This window comes from Hibiscus syriacus, unplaced genomic scaffold, assembly GCF_006381635.1.
Source record: "Hibiscus syriacus cultivar Baekdansim isolate YM2019G1 unplaced genomic scaffold, ASM638163v2 tig00000916_pilon, whole genome shotgun sequence".
In the NCBI taxonomy this organism is placed as follows: Eukaryota; Viridiplantae; Streptophyta; class Magnoliopsida; order Malvales; family Malvaceae; genus Hibiscus; species Hibiscus syriacus.
In genome coordinates this window covers 744,742-762,374 of record NW_024061833.1, presented here as the reverse complement: position 1 = coordinate 762,374, position 17,633 = coordinate 744,742, and the positions used below count along the sequence as shown (strand labels likewise).

The 17,633-nt window shown below is 31.8% G+C and overlaps 2 protein-coding genes across 2 annotated transcripts; one reads left to right on the top strand and one right to left on the bottom strand.

Moving 5' to 3' along the window:
• Positions 1 to 6,449: 6,449 nt before the first annotated feature.
• On the top strand, positions 6,450 to 7,699 carry LOC120117471 (GDSL esterase/lipase At4g10955-like). Its single transcript, XM_039137753.1, has 2 exons — positions 6,450 to 6,655; positions 6,782 to 7,699. Exons 1-2 carry the CDS (start codon positions 6,561 to 6,563, stop codon positions 7,671 to 7,673), a joined length of 987 nt encoding a protein of 328 aa, XP_038993684.1. The 5' UTR covers positions 6,450 to 6,560; the 3' UTR covers positions 7,674 to 7,699.
• A 1,331-nt stretch (positions 7,700 to 9,030) lies between these two features.
• LOC120117483 (calcium-binding protein PBP1-like) lies at positions 9,031 to 9,490 on the bottom strand. The gene has a single exon (XM_039137758.1). The coding sequence runs from the start codon at positions 9,429 to 9,431 to the stop codon at positions 9,066 to 9,068; it is 366 nt and encodes a 121-aa protein (XP_038993689.1). The 5' UTR covers positions 9,432 to 9,490; the 3' UTR covers positions 9,031 to 9,065.
• Positions 9,491 to 17,633: the final 8,143 nt, after the last annotated feature.

Below are 17,633 nucleotides of genomic sequence, written 5' to 3'. Positions count from 1 at the left end.
TTCGAGGAGTCGCAACCAATCTTTGATTAGGGTGTGATTGGGCACCCAAAAACTTTTTTCCATTTTAAATAAAAAATAAATTTTAATTAAAACGACAAATTTATGGTCTGCGTTACCAAAATTCGAGTTCGGGAGTCGATTACGCGTGGGGAAGGATTAGCACCCCCACAACGCCCTAAATCGGTACCTAGTCGATTAATTAATATATTTGGAATGAAATTCACAAATTCGAATTTAATTTGATTTATGATCCTATGAATCAACAAAATGTGAATTTTAAAATGAAATCTAATAATATTTAATTATTTCCTATCGAGAAAAAACAAACCCGTCATACCTTGATGCAATCAATTCTTACTCCAATCGAAATAAAAAAATATTATAATTCCATTATAATATTCAAATGCGCCAAAATAGATTAAATTAAAATTATCAATCCTTTTTAGAAAGAAGAAGAATATTCGATTATTTAAAAACATCGAGATCGGACCTTAGATAAGTTCTAACAATCTTTTTCTCGAAGAATTTAAATAACCGATATTTCTTTTTCTTTCGTTCCTAAATTTTAAAAGTGGAATAATTGTTTTTTAGGTTTCACTGTTGGGATACACTTTCAAATTAAAATCGTTGAAAGCGGCTCTCTAATAAGTTAAGTCAAACCCCTCAAAACAATTTTAAATTAAAAGGGTATTACCCTTAATCTAATTATGTAATTAAATCGAGTTATGCACATGAGAATAACATACAAATTGTGCAAAAAAATGATGTCATGCATATCATAACTAAATCATTCTCATACTTGTACATACATGAATTTATCAAAGTGCAAAATAAATATACACGACTAATTAAAGAAAACAATCCTAACAATGGACTAAATTAAAATAAATTTAAAATTAAGGACTTAATCTAAAAGAATTAATCTAAATTAGGGCAAAATATTTGAAATCTAAATCTAATGGTTCAGATGAAAAAGTTCTAAGAGTTAAGGATTAAAATCAAAAGTAATCTACCTAAGTGTTCAATTTATACTAAAATATTTAAAAATTAAATTAAAGGAAATCTAAAAATAATGACCTAAAATTAAATATCAAACAAAGCACCAAAATGCATAAAAAATAGAGAATTGACAAATAAATAAAATGATAAAAATACTTAATTATAATTAGCAACATAATATGGGACTAAATTAAGCTAAACATACTAACCTTAAATAATGACTGAATTCAATTAAATGTAAAATTAGATCTACAAAATCAGAAATAATCCAGTGACATAAATATAAAAATACGCATAAACTAAGGTCCTATATGCAACTTATCCTATTTAATTTAAGTTAAAATAATATGGAAAACAACTTAAACGGTGCTTGGACATTTGAAACAAATCAGAAAATTTAAACAAATAAGAAACTGTTTTGTAAAAATGGGCATAAATATGGATGACCTAAAGCTAATTTACCCCTAAGATCACGGTGACTAAACCCTAATTTAGCCAAAGATTTTAATATATAACCTAACTAAAAAACCTTAAACTAAACCTAATCACTCTTCTCAACAAACATAGCTTCTTAACCCTATTCTCAATTCCCCCTCTACTTCTTTTTACAATCGAAACCCTCGGTCGAAACTCACTAGATCCTCCATCGCTGCCAGCTGGACACCAAACATCAGTGGCCACTAAACATCAGTGGTCACTCTTCATTCAATCGTAACCTATATCAACTCTAACTAGAAGAACCCTAATAAGCTCCAAACCAAATTGAAACCTCTGACCACCCTTAAACCATTCCCATTGACCGTAAATCAGTAGCCTTTTCACTTTTGGCCACCACCAGCGGTGGCCGATTAACCTAAACAAACTCGAAGTCTCATCTTTCTTCTAACCACCCTCACTTTCTTTCATCTATTTCTCATGCACGATCGAGACTCTAAGAAACCTATCATAATCAACGTTCGATCGACCACTACATCTTCCACCATCTCAATGATCGTCAAAACTAAACCTAGGCCAAACAACCCAACCGGCCCCCTAAACTTTTCCAACATAACTCAATTACTCATCTCCCTATGACTCTGGTAGCATCTCAAGACCCATTCTCTCACCAACGTGGCCTCTATTGACATGGGAATGAGTCGAAGAGACCCCATCAAGAAGGTTAAACGCTTCAAGTAAAATGAAACCTATAATTCTATGTTTTGCTTCAAAATACAACAATAGTTATTGTAAAGGAATAAAAAGCTTTTTTTATCTCAAAATCTCCTTATTTTATATTTATGATTTTCGTATGTGGTTGTTTGCTGAAATATGAAAATATTAAACACCTAATGAAAATATGGTTCTACTGCTGATTTTGGTTCAAATAAAATAAACAAAGAAACAAAGAAAACAATATGTACCTTCAAAAAGTTATGTTTTGTATTCTATTTTGTATGAGGATCAACTACTACAATGGTTATGCTTTTCTTCAATGGATGTTGAGTAAGCTGTTACAAAAGTTATCTCTGGATTTTTCCTTTTCTTTTTTGTTGATGAATACTCTCTATATCTCCTCATTTTCTAATGGTTCCCCCTCATCCTTTACTGCTTTCAAATGACCAATATAAGAAAAGAAAAAAAAACCTCTGCTGATGATAAGTGTCCCCTTTTCTGTTGTAATGAATTCCTCCCCCCTTTACTGTTGTAATGAATTCCTCCCCCCTTTACTGTTTTCATTGCCTGTATATATATCCTCTCCTCTTTCTGTTTGCCTTGCTGGAAATCATTGTGTGGCCAAAGAATCTGTTATGATTCTTGTTTGTTGTAGGTACAATCCAGGTGTTTTAAGCAAAAAATGGGACAGTTGGCCCTTTTTGGCCGGCGCTGGATAGGATCGATAGAAACCCTAACGGGTTTTGGGTTTCTCTCGGGTTAATTTGTTGGACTTACTGTGGTTCGGGCTTGTCATGGATTCGGGTTTGCTCCGATTTTGGTAGCTATTTGGGCTAAGTAAAGGGGTTGTTTGTAACTGATCTGGGCCTGTAAAAAAAAGAAATAAAATAAAATAAAATATTTAATTAGATTTTTTAAAGCCCAATCGATATATGTATATATTTAATATTATTTATTTATTTATACTCGATATAATAATGCATATAACATATAGACATACCCTAACAATTTATTTAATTAAACAATATAAAAAATCCAATTGAAACTCGAATAAAAAACCCGAACAAAATGAGCTTCTACACTCACCTTTAATGTTATTGTCTCACTAAGTTATACTTAGCGCGTGATGATTTTCATGCGTAAGGTCTGATTGAAATACAGATGTTTTGTGAGGAGCCTCTCAAACATCATGTGCATATCATCTATAATACCAATATCAGTAAGACATCGTTGATGTTTCTTTTGACTAGTATTGACATGTATTTTTATGTTATCAGTATGCTTTATCAGTTTTGACTAAATGGTCAAAAATAGTAAAGTGGGACTGTTTAATTTAACTAGTTCCGTTTATCAATATTTGGTATGCATAAATTATGTTTTAAAAAAATTGGTACGAAAGTTCAAGTAAATATAGATAGATTTAAAAGTTGAAAATAGGAATGTTTTAAAGGAAACGAAATTTTAAGCAAACGTGAATAGTGAAAATTAGTCAATTTGAGGTGACATCTATGGCTCGTATTCTTAGATATTTACAGACTATGGGTGTTACATTGTGTAAAGGAGATTGGTTCTAGCTTAGCTTGTGAAAAGCTAGGGAGTTGTAAAGGTTATCTCTTGATCCTGTAAAAAGAAAGAACAAATTAGTGAATTTGTTAGAAAATCCTTAGTGAGGAGCTAAGGTAGTGGATGTAGACTTGGTTGAGAAGTCGAACCACTATAAATCATTGTGACAATTGGCTATGTTTTTAATCTCCTTACTCCCTAAACTCAAATCCACTTCAACCCCTCTTGGCAAATTAAGCGGTTGATCGATTGAGCTTCACCGTAAATCCCAACAATTTCTTATCAGCCTTCTAGTTTCTTCAGCCTTCTAGTTTCTTCTACGCGTAATTTGAGTCTTATTCAATTTACTTACTTTTTACCCCATTCGGGTTGAGGTTAGAAATATTAACTACACACATGACCAAACGTTTTCATCCATGCATTAACTAATACCAACATGGTCCATAAAGCATGCAAAAGGTAGTAATGTATTACCTCGATTTTCAAGCCACATCGGTCAACCATTTAAATTTTCATTCAATCATTCTCGAACCTGAATTTGACATCCAACAATATCTCGGGTACATAACAAAATGTATTACATCAAAAACGTAACCTAATTGTGAAAAACGGATCGAACCAAAAGGTAAAAAACTGAAAAATAGTTTACTGGGTTCAAATTTGACGAAAATTACCTCAAAAACGGGTTCAATACGTCGAAAAACCCAAAATATGTCATTTTGAGACATGAGCTCCATTAGTGTAGAAGGTCACAGGTTCAATCCCACTAAACAATTTTTTTTTTATTTTCACTAAATGGGAGGGACAATCTCAAGCTTGGGTCCTTGAACTTTCAAGAATTTCGAAAATTTCCATAAAATTTTGAGAATCATACAATTTGGTCCCTTAAAAAAATTTGTCCCAACTTTAGGGTGTGACGGAGACAAGTTTTGGTGAAGGGGTTGATTGTCATTATGTCGAGACAAACATCTCAGGTTCATACGTTTTCTTTGAACATTGTAGAAAGTTGATTGATTGTGAGGCTATTTTGATCTTAGTAAGGAGTTGGAATTGTTCAGTGTTAGTCCAAAAGTGAATTATAGTAGCAAAGAATAATGATTAAACTAAATCAATCATATTTTCATTGACAAAAATACAGAAAGCTTAGGCAACGGGAGACATCAACACCTGATGAAAATGAAGATGTACTGTTCTTGATAGTTTATATATAATTTTTTTGTAGCATCACATAAAATTCCCAAACCCTTGTGCTCATTGGACCTGGCAACTTCATTTGGGAAAACAGCGATTACCTCTTGGACTTGTCAGATGATTCGAACCTTGATAAACATGAAGAACCATGAATCCTGTACATGTTGGAAAAGGTTAGTTGTGTTGCTTGGTGTTAAAAGCTATGCACAAGCGAACACCTTTATTTTCCAGCTTCATTTTCATTCCCAAATCCCTCTTGTTCCTGTATCTAAATAGTTTATCCCTTCGATCTTCAGTATAACAACAGCAGAGCGGCCAACGATAATATAGATATATATTTTTAGGATAGATACATATATTAATAACTTAAAATTTATTAATCTTAAAGTAAGTTTCAAATAATTATTCCCTCCTTATTTACATGTAGAAAAGATGTGAAAATTAACTTAAAAATAAGAATGGAGGATTTTAATGTTTGGGACTACAAATGACGTAATTAACCGAATACATCTAATAATTTTTTTCCAATTCTAGAGCTTTGAACATGTCAACTTCTTCTTGGAAGTTATATTCAGTTCCTAAAATAATATAATAACTCTATTTATTTCTCATATATTAATATAATTAAAATATACTTATTATAATAATGTTATTATGATAATAAAAAAATAAAATACCATTAAAACAAAAATGTTAATATGATTTAAACAGTGTAAAATGAGTTAAAAATTTTAAATTTATTATTTTAAATGAGTTAAAAAATTAAATTTATTATTTTATTTTTTTTATATTTTTAAAATATTTTAATAAAAATATTAAAGACGTTTTATTTTATATTTTTAAATTTTAACTTCTTTTTGTTTCATTTTCTAGTTTTACAATAAAATTGATTTCTTAGATATTTTTTATTTTCTAAATAAATAAAAATAAAACAACCTTCATTCTTAAAACTAAACGGAAACTTTTAAATTATATCGATGAGGTAGTTTCGATTTTCAAAATTAGATCAAAATACTTGATAATTTAATTAAATTGTTAATTTAGGTGCAACTTCCTCTTGGAATATTGTTGCCATATATCACAGGGGGCCATTTCCATTGCAGCTCTTAGATAGATTCTGCCTTTATTACAATAATAAATCGGAAATGAAAAGGGAAGTTTGGCAATTTGTACATTGGAACCTTCGAAGAAGCGCGTGTCAGCTCTCTCTATTTCTCAGGAGAAATGGGTGAATTTGGATTTCTTCCCTGATTTGCATTGAGGTAAATTGATTTCCGTTCAATTTCTTAAATTCATTCTCTCTCTGTGTACTTTAGTGCTTTAATGCAATTGAACATGAATCATCAGTCTTGGAAGGTCAACGATTCCCATTTTCCAATTGTGGGTCTTTTCTATGTTCTTGTTCTTTCTTGGATTCCATTTGATTTTTCCCAGAAAAAAGGAAATAAAGATTGGGTTTTCATAATCTTACCAAAGGAAATCACGATCCAAGATTGGGTATTTCGTTTTTTTGGGGAAAAGAAAAGAATTTGGAGAAGAAGAAGAATTAGGAAGTTTTTTTTCATGATACTTTAATCGTCTTCGTTACTGAATTAACCATGGGAATATTCTTTTACTTTAATGTAGACCAATTCATGACCCTTGTTTGAGGATTTATGGAAGAGAATAAAGTGAAAAGGCAAGAGAAACCAGCATCTGAAAGACAAGTTTTCTTCCTCTCGGGACCTACACATCTCACTGCTGTTGACTGGTAAACTGCTTGTAGCCATGAATAAACATTATACCATTTGGAGAAGGTTTTCTTGGATAGATTCATTATCGAATTCATGGCATTTTATGGTATATCTGAGATGTCCTTTTGTGTTACTTTTGGTAGGAATAACTTTAATCACCGAAGATCTGTTGCTGCAAGCTTGGTCCAGGGAGTGTACATTCTAGAGCATGATCGTCAGCAGAATCGCCAAGATTCCCAAGCTCTTGCACCACCTTGGTGGGATTCCTTCGATTTCCGATTGATCCGTCCTCTTGTAGATGATGTTGATAACTCCATTTTTGGTGCCATTTACGAACTCAAGCCTTTTACATCCAAGTGCAACTATTCAGCCCAAAATGCTCCGGATTATGTTATTGCATTTCGGGGTACCATCAATAAGTCAGACACTATGTCTCGTGATCTCAAGTTGGATATCCGGTGTGTCCGAAACAGGCTTCATGAAAGCTCTCGTTATCAGCTCGCAATGCAGGCTGTGCATAGTATAATCGATGTTGCAGGTACTTCACGTGTTTGGTTAGCTGGCCATTCGCTTGGATCAGCTATTTCATTGCTTGTTGGGAAGAATGTGACTAAGATGGGCTACAGTGTTGAAGCTTACCTCTTCAATCCACCATTCTCTGCCTCGATACAAATAATCAAGGAAGGAAAGCTGAAGGATGGGATTCGCATTACGACCAGCTTAGTTAAAGCTGGACTCGCAGCTGCAAAGGGTCACCATCGGAGTCTTCGACCAGATGGTCCATTTACGTTACTCTCTAAATGGGTACCATACCTGTTTGTGAACCCTGCAGATCCCATATGCTCCGGCTATATCGGTTATTTCGAACACAGGAAGAAGATGGAGGAGATTCAGGCCGGAAAAATCGAGAGGATTGCAACACTGAATTCCTTACTGAAAAGCGATTCAGAACCTCTGCATCTGATTCTGTCTGCCAATCTCACTATAAATTTAAGCAAGTCTCCGGATTTCAAACGAGCTCATGGCATTCACTAGTGGTGGGATCCAAGTTTTGATGGTCAGTCCGAGCTGCATGAGTACAAGTAGTGCATGCATGTTTTTGCCTGACGTTTTGACTTCTGAGAAAGATGGTCCTGTCAAGTAGTCTCATGACATCATAAAATCACCTATTCGTCCCTGTTTATATACCGTTTTATTTCGTTGTAAAACATAAGCATTTAGAGTATTGTAAATTGTCACGAATTCGATTATAGATAATCCCTTTCAACCTTTTATAATATATATATATATCGTGGACTGCCTCAAGTAGGTGATTTGATTTACAGCATATATTCTAAAATAGAGAGAACAATGGCTGCTGAAATTAATATATCAAAATAAAAGGTGACCTAGCAGATCAGATCAACCAGATCATATTATTTTAACGAAGACTGCCTCAAACTCGACAGACCGTGCCCAAATATTAAATAAGGATTAAGTTGTACAGAACCTGGCATGTCCCCACTAGCGACGGCAATGTAACGGGATGCCTATTCGTCGAATCTTTGGGGTTATTGTATCTTTTAGTCCCTGAATTTAGCTTTGATCTTTAATTTGGTCTCAGACTCTTTTTTTGTAATTCGGCTCTTGAAGTTTTTGGATGCAACTTGCCCTTCACTTCGGCTTTAATATGCAATTTAGACCCTAAATATTTTAATATGAATTAAATTATATAATTTTAAATTTAAAATATTAAAGTGAGTGTTGAATATTAAAAAATTGACTTTAATTCTACGATCAAACTGATTTAAAGTGAGCGTTGAATATTAAATTTTTGACAAATTTAAAATTTGTTAAGAAACCTTTTATTAAAAATATTTATAAATTATTACTATTTTAATTGAAGAGACATAGTCTTTCTAAAATAAACTAAAACAATTCCAATTCTACAAATTCATCACCCCTACTCCAGGACGCACAATTATTGATAAGAAAACCATTAAATTAAAATTGCAAAAAGAATGGCTACTAAACAGTGTTATTCCAAATGATTTATTCTTTATTTTATTGGGATTTAAGTCTTCTTATTAATTAAGATTTAATTATATTATTAAATTTTAAAATTATGAGTTCCGAAAAAATTAAGTAATTATTTTCCGATTAAAAATAATAAATGAAAGAATAAATTTTAAATATGATACGATGAGCACAAATTAAGCTATCTCAGTAATGAAAAAATATTATTATTTTTTGATATTTTAATTTCGAGCATTATAAATATTAAGAGTTTGAGTGGTCAATATTTCGAATTATTAAAACTATCGATATTATATTTTACTTACTCAGATTAATAAAAAAAATTAAAAAATAAGATACGGTGAAGAACAATATATATAACAGTATAATGAATTATTATTGATAATAAATTAGAAAAGAAAAAAGAAAATCCTAATAGAATGTATCAGATTTGAGCTCTTCTTGAAGAAACTCCTCCAACAATAACTGGGACTCTTCCATCAATTCAGGGCTTAATCTGAACATCAACACGCAAAACTCCATCTCACTGAGGGCTCCGTCGCCGTCGGTGTCGCCTTCTTCCACCATGCTGACGAGCTCGTCGTGTCTCAAATCTTGCAACCCCAGTACCGCCGCGTTACTCTTCAAGCTCTCCACCGTGATCACCCCTTTCTCCTTGTCCATCAACAGTTGGAACCCGTTACACAGCTCCCTCATCAGCCCTTCTCCGCCAAGCTTCTCCGCCATCACCGGCAACAAGTCCTGGAATTCCGGAACCGCTTTACCAATACCCGCCATTAAAAAAAATCTTACGATTTCGTAAAAGAAAGCTCTTTGTTCTGGGTTGGGTTGTTTTGAACAAAGCGAAGCGGCTGTTGATTTATTTATACAGTTTGAAGAAGAAGCAGAAGAAGAAGAAGAAGGGTTTTCTTGGAAAGTGGAATTGGGTTTTGCTATGTTTTACCATTGTGTGACAGCAGAGGAACACGACTTTTATTGGCGGTCGGCTTTGATTCTTGCAGAACACAGCCTCTGTTTCGGAGAAGTTTGGTGTCAATTGTTTTTTTGGACCTTTTTTAATGTTTCATGTGTCGGCTTTTTAGGAATACTAATCTAATAGGGGCATTATTGTAATTTTCATTTTGAAACGCTTCTTTCGGTGCGAATGATCTATCCTTTAGGAAGCTTTCTTAGGTTCTTTTGTTTGAGTTTAATAAGTTTGCTAAATAATCTCTTATCTCCGTATTAATTTTAATATGTATAAATTTACTTTTTTTTGAAGAATAATTTTGTGAACTTTAAAGAGAATAGTTAAAGATAATTAACTATGAAATAGTCTAAGATAAATATAAAATAATATATTTTGAAAATAAAAAATTTGTTATTAACAATATGCATATTCTGCGTACGTGTGTAATTAATAGGATTCATAATTTTTAAAGAAAATAATTTTTATATTTTATTATTGAAACTATTTAATGAGTTCAATTTTATAATATGATTGAACGTATATTGTCGTAATTGTTACTCATTCATAAGTTTGAATAAATTATGGGTATTTCAAGTATTTTTAAAAAAATTATTATTATATTATATTTTAAAATTATAAAGTTAGAACATTCGTAAATATTTTATTATCTTTTTGTGAAATTAAATATTAAAATACTATAATTAATGATTTGAAGTGGATAATCATCCATAAATATTTATTATCTAAATCTATATTATTTATGTTTTTTTTATTTTACATAATTTTAGAATCGTTGGATGAGGAAATCAAATGTTGAGATTATAGAGGCAAGATCTAATTACACTTACTGTAAAACTTTTAATTTTACACCTTTTTAGAATCGTTGGATGAAGAAAATTAAATGTTGAGATTTACAGTAAGAAATGAGAAGATATTCACTGGAAAAAATAAAAATTAATTTAATTCTTTAATTTTTCTTTATTTAACGTTTAAAAAAAGTGTAAAATTAAAATTTTACATCAGGTATAATTGCATCTTAACATACTCTATAAATTTAAATATAGATAAAAAAATAAATATTTAGTAAACTTCTTTTTGAGAAACTATTGAGAAATTTCATAAAGAATAAGATTTTGTTTGCTTATATATACTGAAAATTAAATCGCTTGCAAATTGCGAGTAAGAAAACTCCCACTTCCTTATCGCATCAAGAACAAGAACACGTGTGAGATTTTACTGTCCCTAATCTAGCTGGATCTGAGATCACATTATAAAAACATATCAATATAAATATGAATATGAATATAAAACCTGAGATTGTGGCGTCGTGGGTACTGCACACTCTTTATTATTCAGAGACTCAACTTTTTTTTCCTCCATAAGGAACTTTCATTTTCATTTCCTTATCAATATTTTTCTTTCTGGAGAAGGAATCCCATGCCTACCGCTCCTTTTTTCTCTCCCCAGAAAATACTAATAATTACAGATTTGGTTTATTATGGAATTTTCATAGCAAATTGCAGCGAAGAATCAAGTTTTCACACAGGTACAATCACGTAAAGTTTGTGAATGTACGTATGGTGTGAGCTTGCCTCGCTATACACAAACTTAAATAATTACACGATTTGGTTTGTTATGAATTTCAGGTACCTACATAAATTATTATCAAAATTAAAGGAACCAATGCAATTTTTCCACATTATCCACCTCGGTGTTCAGATTTGCTATCGCATATGCCTGAGTAAATTTCATTGGTTTGCATAATCATGCTTTGTAATGATTAATTATGATAATAATTATTATTTTAATACAGTATTTAGATTATTTAAAATTTTATTTTTATTCTTAAATTTAAAAATAATGAAAGATTAAGCATATCTGATCTTACTTTTAAACTTGTGTGAATTATACAGGTAGGCGTTGAATTGGGAGCAGGAAGTGAGTTGGACGTGTGCACAAGGGCGGAACTAGGATCAAATTATGCGAGGGACTAAGTTGTTTATCTTTGAAGCTAACAATGTTCTAAAAGACAATTAACCACAAAAATAGAGAATGTGACTTAATTTCACTAATTTTAAAATTGTCATGTATTAAAAATAATTAAACCAAAAAAAGTTAGAAGTTAACCTTAATTTCATTTAACTTTGAAACTAATAATATCTTAATAACTAAATCATAAAATTTTAGGAAGGTCAAGATTTAATTTATTGATTTTAAAATTTTTAAGCGCTTAAATACAATTAAACCGTAAATTGAGTTGGAACATATCCCCTTTCGCCCCACGTGGTTCCGTCAATTCGTCTACATGTGCAGTCCTTAGAGGTATATCACTCCTTAATGACTCTTATATTGAAGATTGCATGGAATTTGTTTATACATTCTATTTCGGAGGAAAGGAATTGTAGGATGTTTAGAGGAAAAGGTAGAGGTGGGATACTATTTTTAATATCATTCGTAATATAAGAATTTATTTAAAATTAATCATTTATTAAAACTTAATTATAATTTTAATAAAATTATATTTTTTATTAAAAATAATAATTAATTTAAGTAATTTAATTTGTTCAGAATTATAATTTTTAAGTTATATAAGTTAGAACCGACCATCAACATTAGTCACTACCGACGACCACCTTAACTCACCAAAATATTAATTGTTACAACATCCAGCGCTTCCGTTTGTCGTCGCCCAATTCAGTGTCGTCTGGTTATTTTGAATTAAAAAAATGGGTAAACTACAAGTTTAGTATCTAAACTATTACTTTTATTTCGTTTTAATACCTCAACTTTAATTTTTTTTCAAAATCATACCTAACATTTATTTTTGTTTCATTTTAGTACATCGTCATTAAAAAGATAATGTCACAACTGACGTGGTATTTTTTATCTGGTTAAACTACAGAGTTCATCACTCAACTATCTTCTAACTCCTATTTTGGTCACTAAAATTTAAAATATTTGAATTGTTTCTATTTTGATCATCTCTAATGTCGTGGACTATATTATTATTATTTTCAGTATGACATGATAAATTAATGAATATTTAATATCAAATAAGATTTTAAAATAAAAGTTTATAATTTTAATCCAATCTTTAATCTTTGAACCCCAATCGTATATCCAAACCCCAACCCCACAGACATCACCCTCCGACCACCACAAAAGAATCCCTTGAAAAATCGTTTACGAACCAGAAACAAATGAACACAAATAAATAAATTTAAGTGTCAAGAATACACCAACCATCATCACCTTCACAAAGACAAATTAAGAAAAATTGAAATACAAAAAACTCATATTTTTTATATAAAAACAAAAACAACAATAATAAAAGAGAAAACGCATGAAGTAGATGAGAAGGAAGTTGTCGTCCATGCTTTCTCATTTCCTCTTACAGTGTTGCAGTTCCAGAAAAAGTAAAACTAAAATAAATAAGAGATATAGAGTATGAAACAAAACAAAACAAAAAAATCTAGGTTTCTGTTTATACTTATTTTCTTTCACTTTTCCTCATTTTTCAGGCAAAATAAAGATAACCCATTTCACTAGATCGCCAACAGAAAAACAACAACATTACCGCCTTTTTACTTTCATGGGCCTAATCATAAAATCAAAATAAAAAGAATAAAAAAAGTTATATTTTGGGTTTGTAATTGAGTAGTTCAGCCCAATAATATAATTTTAGTGGATTTTAGAATTTTGATTTGAAGTTGGTATAAAAGTTTATTAAGGATAGAGTCTGGTAAAATATTCGGATAATCGGATCGAATCGGAAGCTTACAAAATTTGAAGGAAGGAAGTTCGAGGTTAGAAAAATTATATTGATATTTTAATTAGTATAATTTGATGTGAATTATTTGAATTTGGAGGAATTTCCATGTTAAAGTGGAATAGTGAAATTTGGTGACTAAATTGAATTTTTAAAAAATTGGAAGGGTGAAGATGGAAATTTATAAATGAGATTTTATATTTATTTAATGATATTAAAATGGAGATAAAAGGATGGCATGGTGGTAAAATTTGGATTCATTAAGGGTAATTTGATTTTTGGGCTCAAATGAATTTTTAATTGGTTTTTAAAGATAAATTAAGAGATATTTGTATGGAAAACTCAAGAATTCTCCTCCCATCTTCTCCATTCATTCGTTACTCTATAGCCAAGGTGAGCAAAGTTTTTCTTTTTCATTTCTGATCCATTTTAGTGTGAATTTGAACTAAAGTGTGAAATAAGAAAATATTCTACACTTAATTCTCTACAAATTGGTATAGGTATTTCATTTTTTCGTGCTTAAATGGTGAAGTGGGTATTTAGGTGGTTAAAGAGAAAGTTGAATTTCATTGAGATAAGGTTGTAATCTAACTTTAGGAGTGTTATGGAAGTATAACAAGTATGAAAATTGATTGGAAATGATTCGGAGGGACTCAACTGAAAGTTTGGGCTATGATGGGGTATTATGGAGAGATGTTAAAAATTTGTTAGATTGATATGTGAATGGTTTAGAATGACCTTAGATGCTAGGAAATTGTGTTTTGGATCAAATTAGAACTTTTTTGGGTTTTAAGGATTATTTTGCATGGTTTGAAAAGTGAAGGATTAATAGGCAAGTATTGGAAAACTAGAGTACCATAATGGAAATTATGGTTGGATTGATGAAATGTTGTATCTAGATTAACATGGAATGTTGTATTGGGTTGATTTAGAATTTGAATGAATCTTAGGGATCAAGTTGTGAGTGCAACATGTGAGTGCAACTAACTTTTTATTTAAAATAATATGATGACAGCTTGAGATGAGTCAATCTCAATCAATCTGAAAATAAAAATGTTTTTAAATCGTATTTTTGAAAAATACAATATTTTATTATTTTTTATTTTATAGCATATGAATATTTTGGGTATGAACTGCCCAATACTGGTTTTTATGAGATTTTTACTTATATTCGATTATATGAATGTTTTATATGGAGAATAATATTTGTTTTGTATGACTGATGTGACATCATTAACTTGTATATAGGTACGTATATGAGTTAAATGTGTTATATTTATTGGCATCAGAGCTACAAGTTTAGCTGATTCATGGCCTAAACCGAAGTCATTAATTGTTAAAAGTTAGCACATGACACTAGAAAGTCAAAAATAACTTATCTGATCTGGTGTTTATATGTGGGATGTCGCTCCTTACTAATCTAAGTATTTGTGTACTTGTAGTAATGTCTGAATTCGAAACGTCTAGGAGAACGACTGAATAACAAGAGGTTCTAGAAGGGACCACTAGTAATGTGAATATTGAAACCTCTATTCAGTCATAATAGAGAGAAATACCTGCGCCTCAGGGAATATCTGTACCGAATCAAGGAACATTTCTTCAGTTTTTAAAAATTATCTTGCAAAAATATCAGCCAGCTCCTCCGTCCCATCCTCTATATGTTTTTTCAGCTCCTCTAATGTATGTTGCAAAAGAATTAAAGATTCTAAGAGCCCCTGAATTTAAGGGAGAAGCTGATGAAGGTTCGGTGACAACATATCTTTAGTTACATGATGTAAAAGTAATGTTGAATAGATTATGTTGCTCTGACCGTGAAAGATTAAATGGATTGGTGTCTCTGCTTTGAGGTTCAACTAGGATGTGGTGGATAAATGCCACAATGCATATCCCTTCATAGAGGGTGACTTGGAAATTTTTCTTGGAGGAATTTAAGAACAAGTATATCGAAAACCAGTTTATCAGATAAATGAAGCAGCAATTCCTGAATTTGAAGCAAGGCAATCGTACTGTTTATGAGTTCGAATATGAATTCAACAAGCTGAGCAGGTTTTCTTAAGAATTGGTTCGAATGAGAAATATCAATGTGAGTGGTTCATAGAGGGGTTGTGCCCAAGAATGAAAGAGTTCATGTTGGCATTGGAATTGCCTACTTTTCAAGAGACAGTGAATCGAGCAAAAGCCTTGGAGAGAGTACAAAATAAGAAATTTGTCGAGTAGAGATTTTAGCCACCTAAAAGACATGGGTCATTTTCAGCTGCAGCTCTGTCCAAGAGAGACTGAGGTTTCAGTGACAGATATCAAAGTAAATCTGAGAGTATTGCTTCCAACCATAAGAGTTTCAATACTGGAAAAGACCGCCAATCATAGTCAGTTGCTTTAGGTATGAGCAGACCAGTTCAGTGGGAGCTTCAGTTATGTGAGGTCTGTGGTAAATCTCATTTAGGAGTATGCCGAATGATTTTTGGGGCATGTTTTAGATGTAGTGAGATTGGTCATTTTATGAGAGACTGCCCTATAACGACCGAATGACCAGCTCAAACAGAGCGATATGTTACAGTTTAACAGAGAAACTGAGGTAAGGCCAGAGCTAAGGGACCATCTGAATCTACTCCACAGTCAAAGATGTGTGTTGCAGCTAGAGTTTATAATATCAAGACTACCGAGGATAGAGATGATCCGGAGGTTATAACATGTACTTTTTTATCTTTATAATGCACATGTCTTTGTTTTAATTGAGCCTGGTTCTATACATTCATTTATTATAACAAAACTGATTAGAGAACGAGAGATTCCTTTAGAGTCTACTTCTAGTGATATAGTGGCAACAAATTCATTGGGTAAGAGTGCACGGGTTACTCGATTTTGTAGAAACTGCCCGATAAAGATTCAAGGAATTAAATTTTTAGAAAACCTAATGGAGATGTCTTTCAAGGAGTTTGAGATTATTTTGGGCATGGATTGGTTATCATTTTATAATTCCATAGTATATTATCGTTTAAAATGACTAACACTAAAAGATTCAGAAGGTAAAGAGGTGATAATAGTCGGAAAAAGAGTAAATCTTTTGTTTAATGTGATATCAGTTGTTACTGCTAAGAAATTATTGTTGTAAGAGTTTCAGGCATTTCTAGATAGTATAGTGGATACCTAAACTTTTGAAGTAAGGTTGGTTTATATTCCAACTGTTAGGGGGTATCCGGACATGTTTCCTGATGAGCTACCATGATTACCTCCGGATAGGGAGGTCGAGTTTAAGATTGAAGTATTTTCAGGTACTGCTCCCATATCGATGGCTCCAATAGTATGGCTCAAACTGAGCTTCTAGAGTTAAAGGTTCAATTACAATAATTGTTGGATCGGGGATTTATCAGGCCAAGTGTGTCACCCTGGGGAACACCCATGTGATTTGTAAAGATGAAATATGGATTTATGCCATTATGCATAGACTATCTCCAGTTGAACAAGGTGACTATAAAAAACCAAGTATCCTCTTCTGAGGATTGATGAATAGTTCGATCAATTAAAAGGTGCGACAGTGTTTTCCAAGATCGATCTGGGTACCATCAATTGAAGATTAAAGAATAGGATATTACAAAGACTGCATTCTAGACTCGGTACAGACACTACGAGTTTGTAGTGATGTCGTTTGGTTTGATGAATGCTCCAACAGTATTTATGGATCTTATGAATCGAGTATTCTAACTATATTTGGATTAGTTTGTGGTTGTATATATTGACGATATTCTAGTTTATTCAAAGATCAAGGAAAAACATGATGCTCATTTATGCATTGTTCTTCAGACACTTCGAGACAAAAAGTTATATGCCAAGCTATCGAAGTATGAATTCTGGTTATCAGAGGTAGTATTTATTGGACAACTGGTATCTGCTAAGGGGATTCAAGTGGATCCTCAGAAGGTTAAAGCTATTTGGACTGGAAAGTTCCAAAGAATATTTTTGAAGTTCAAAGATTTTTTGGATTGATTGGATATTATCGAATATTTGTAAAATATTTTTCAATGATTGCCTCTCAACTCACAAAGTTATGAAGGAAATATGTGTCATTTATTTGGACGGAGAAATGCTGAGAAAGTTATGAAACTTTGAATAAGGTTCTGATAGAGGCTCCAGTACTTGTACAACCAGAATCAGGCAGGGATTTTATGGTGTATAGTGATCCGTCTTATAATGGTCTGGGATGCGTTTTAATGCAAGATTAAAAGGTGATAGCCTATGCTTTGAGACAACTTAAGTCGTATAA

Excerpts from the sequence above, each read along its gene's own strand:
- LOC120117483 (XM_039137758.1), bottom strand. The coding sequence starts at position 9,431 with ATGGCGGGTATTGGTAAAGCGGTTCCGGAATTCCAGGACTTGTTGCCG.
- LOC120117471 (XM_039137753.1), top strand. The coding sequence starts at position 6,561 with ATGGAAGAGAATAAAGTGAAAAGGCAAGAGAAACCAGCATCTGAAAGA. Across the intron at positions 6,656-6,781 it reads CATCTCACTGCTGTTGACTG|GAATAACTTTAATCACCGAA; the intron begins GTAAACTGCTTG and ends TACTTTTGGTAG.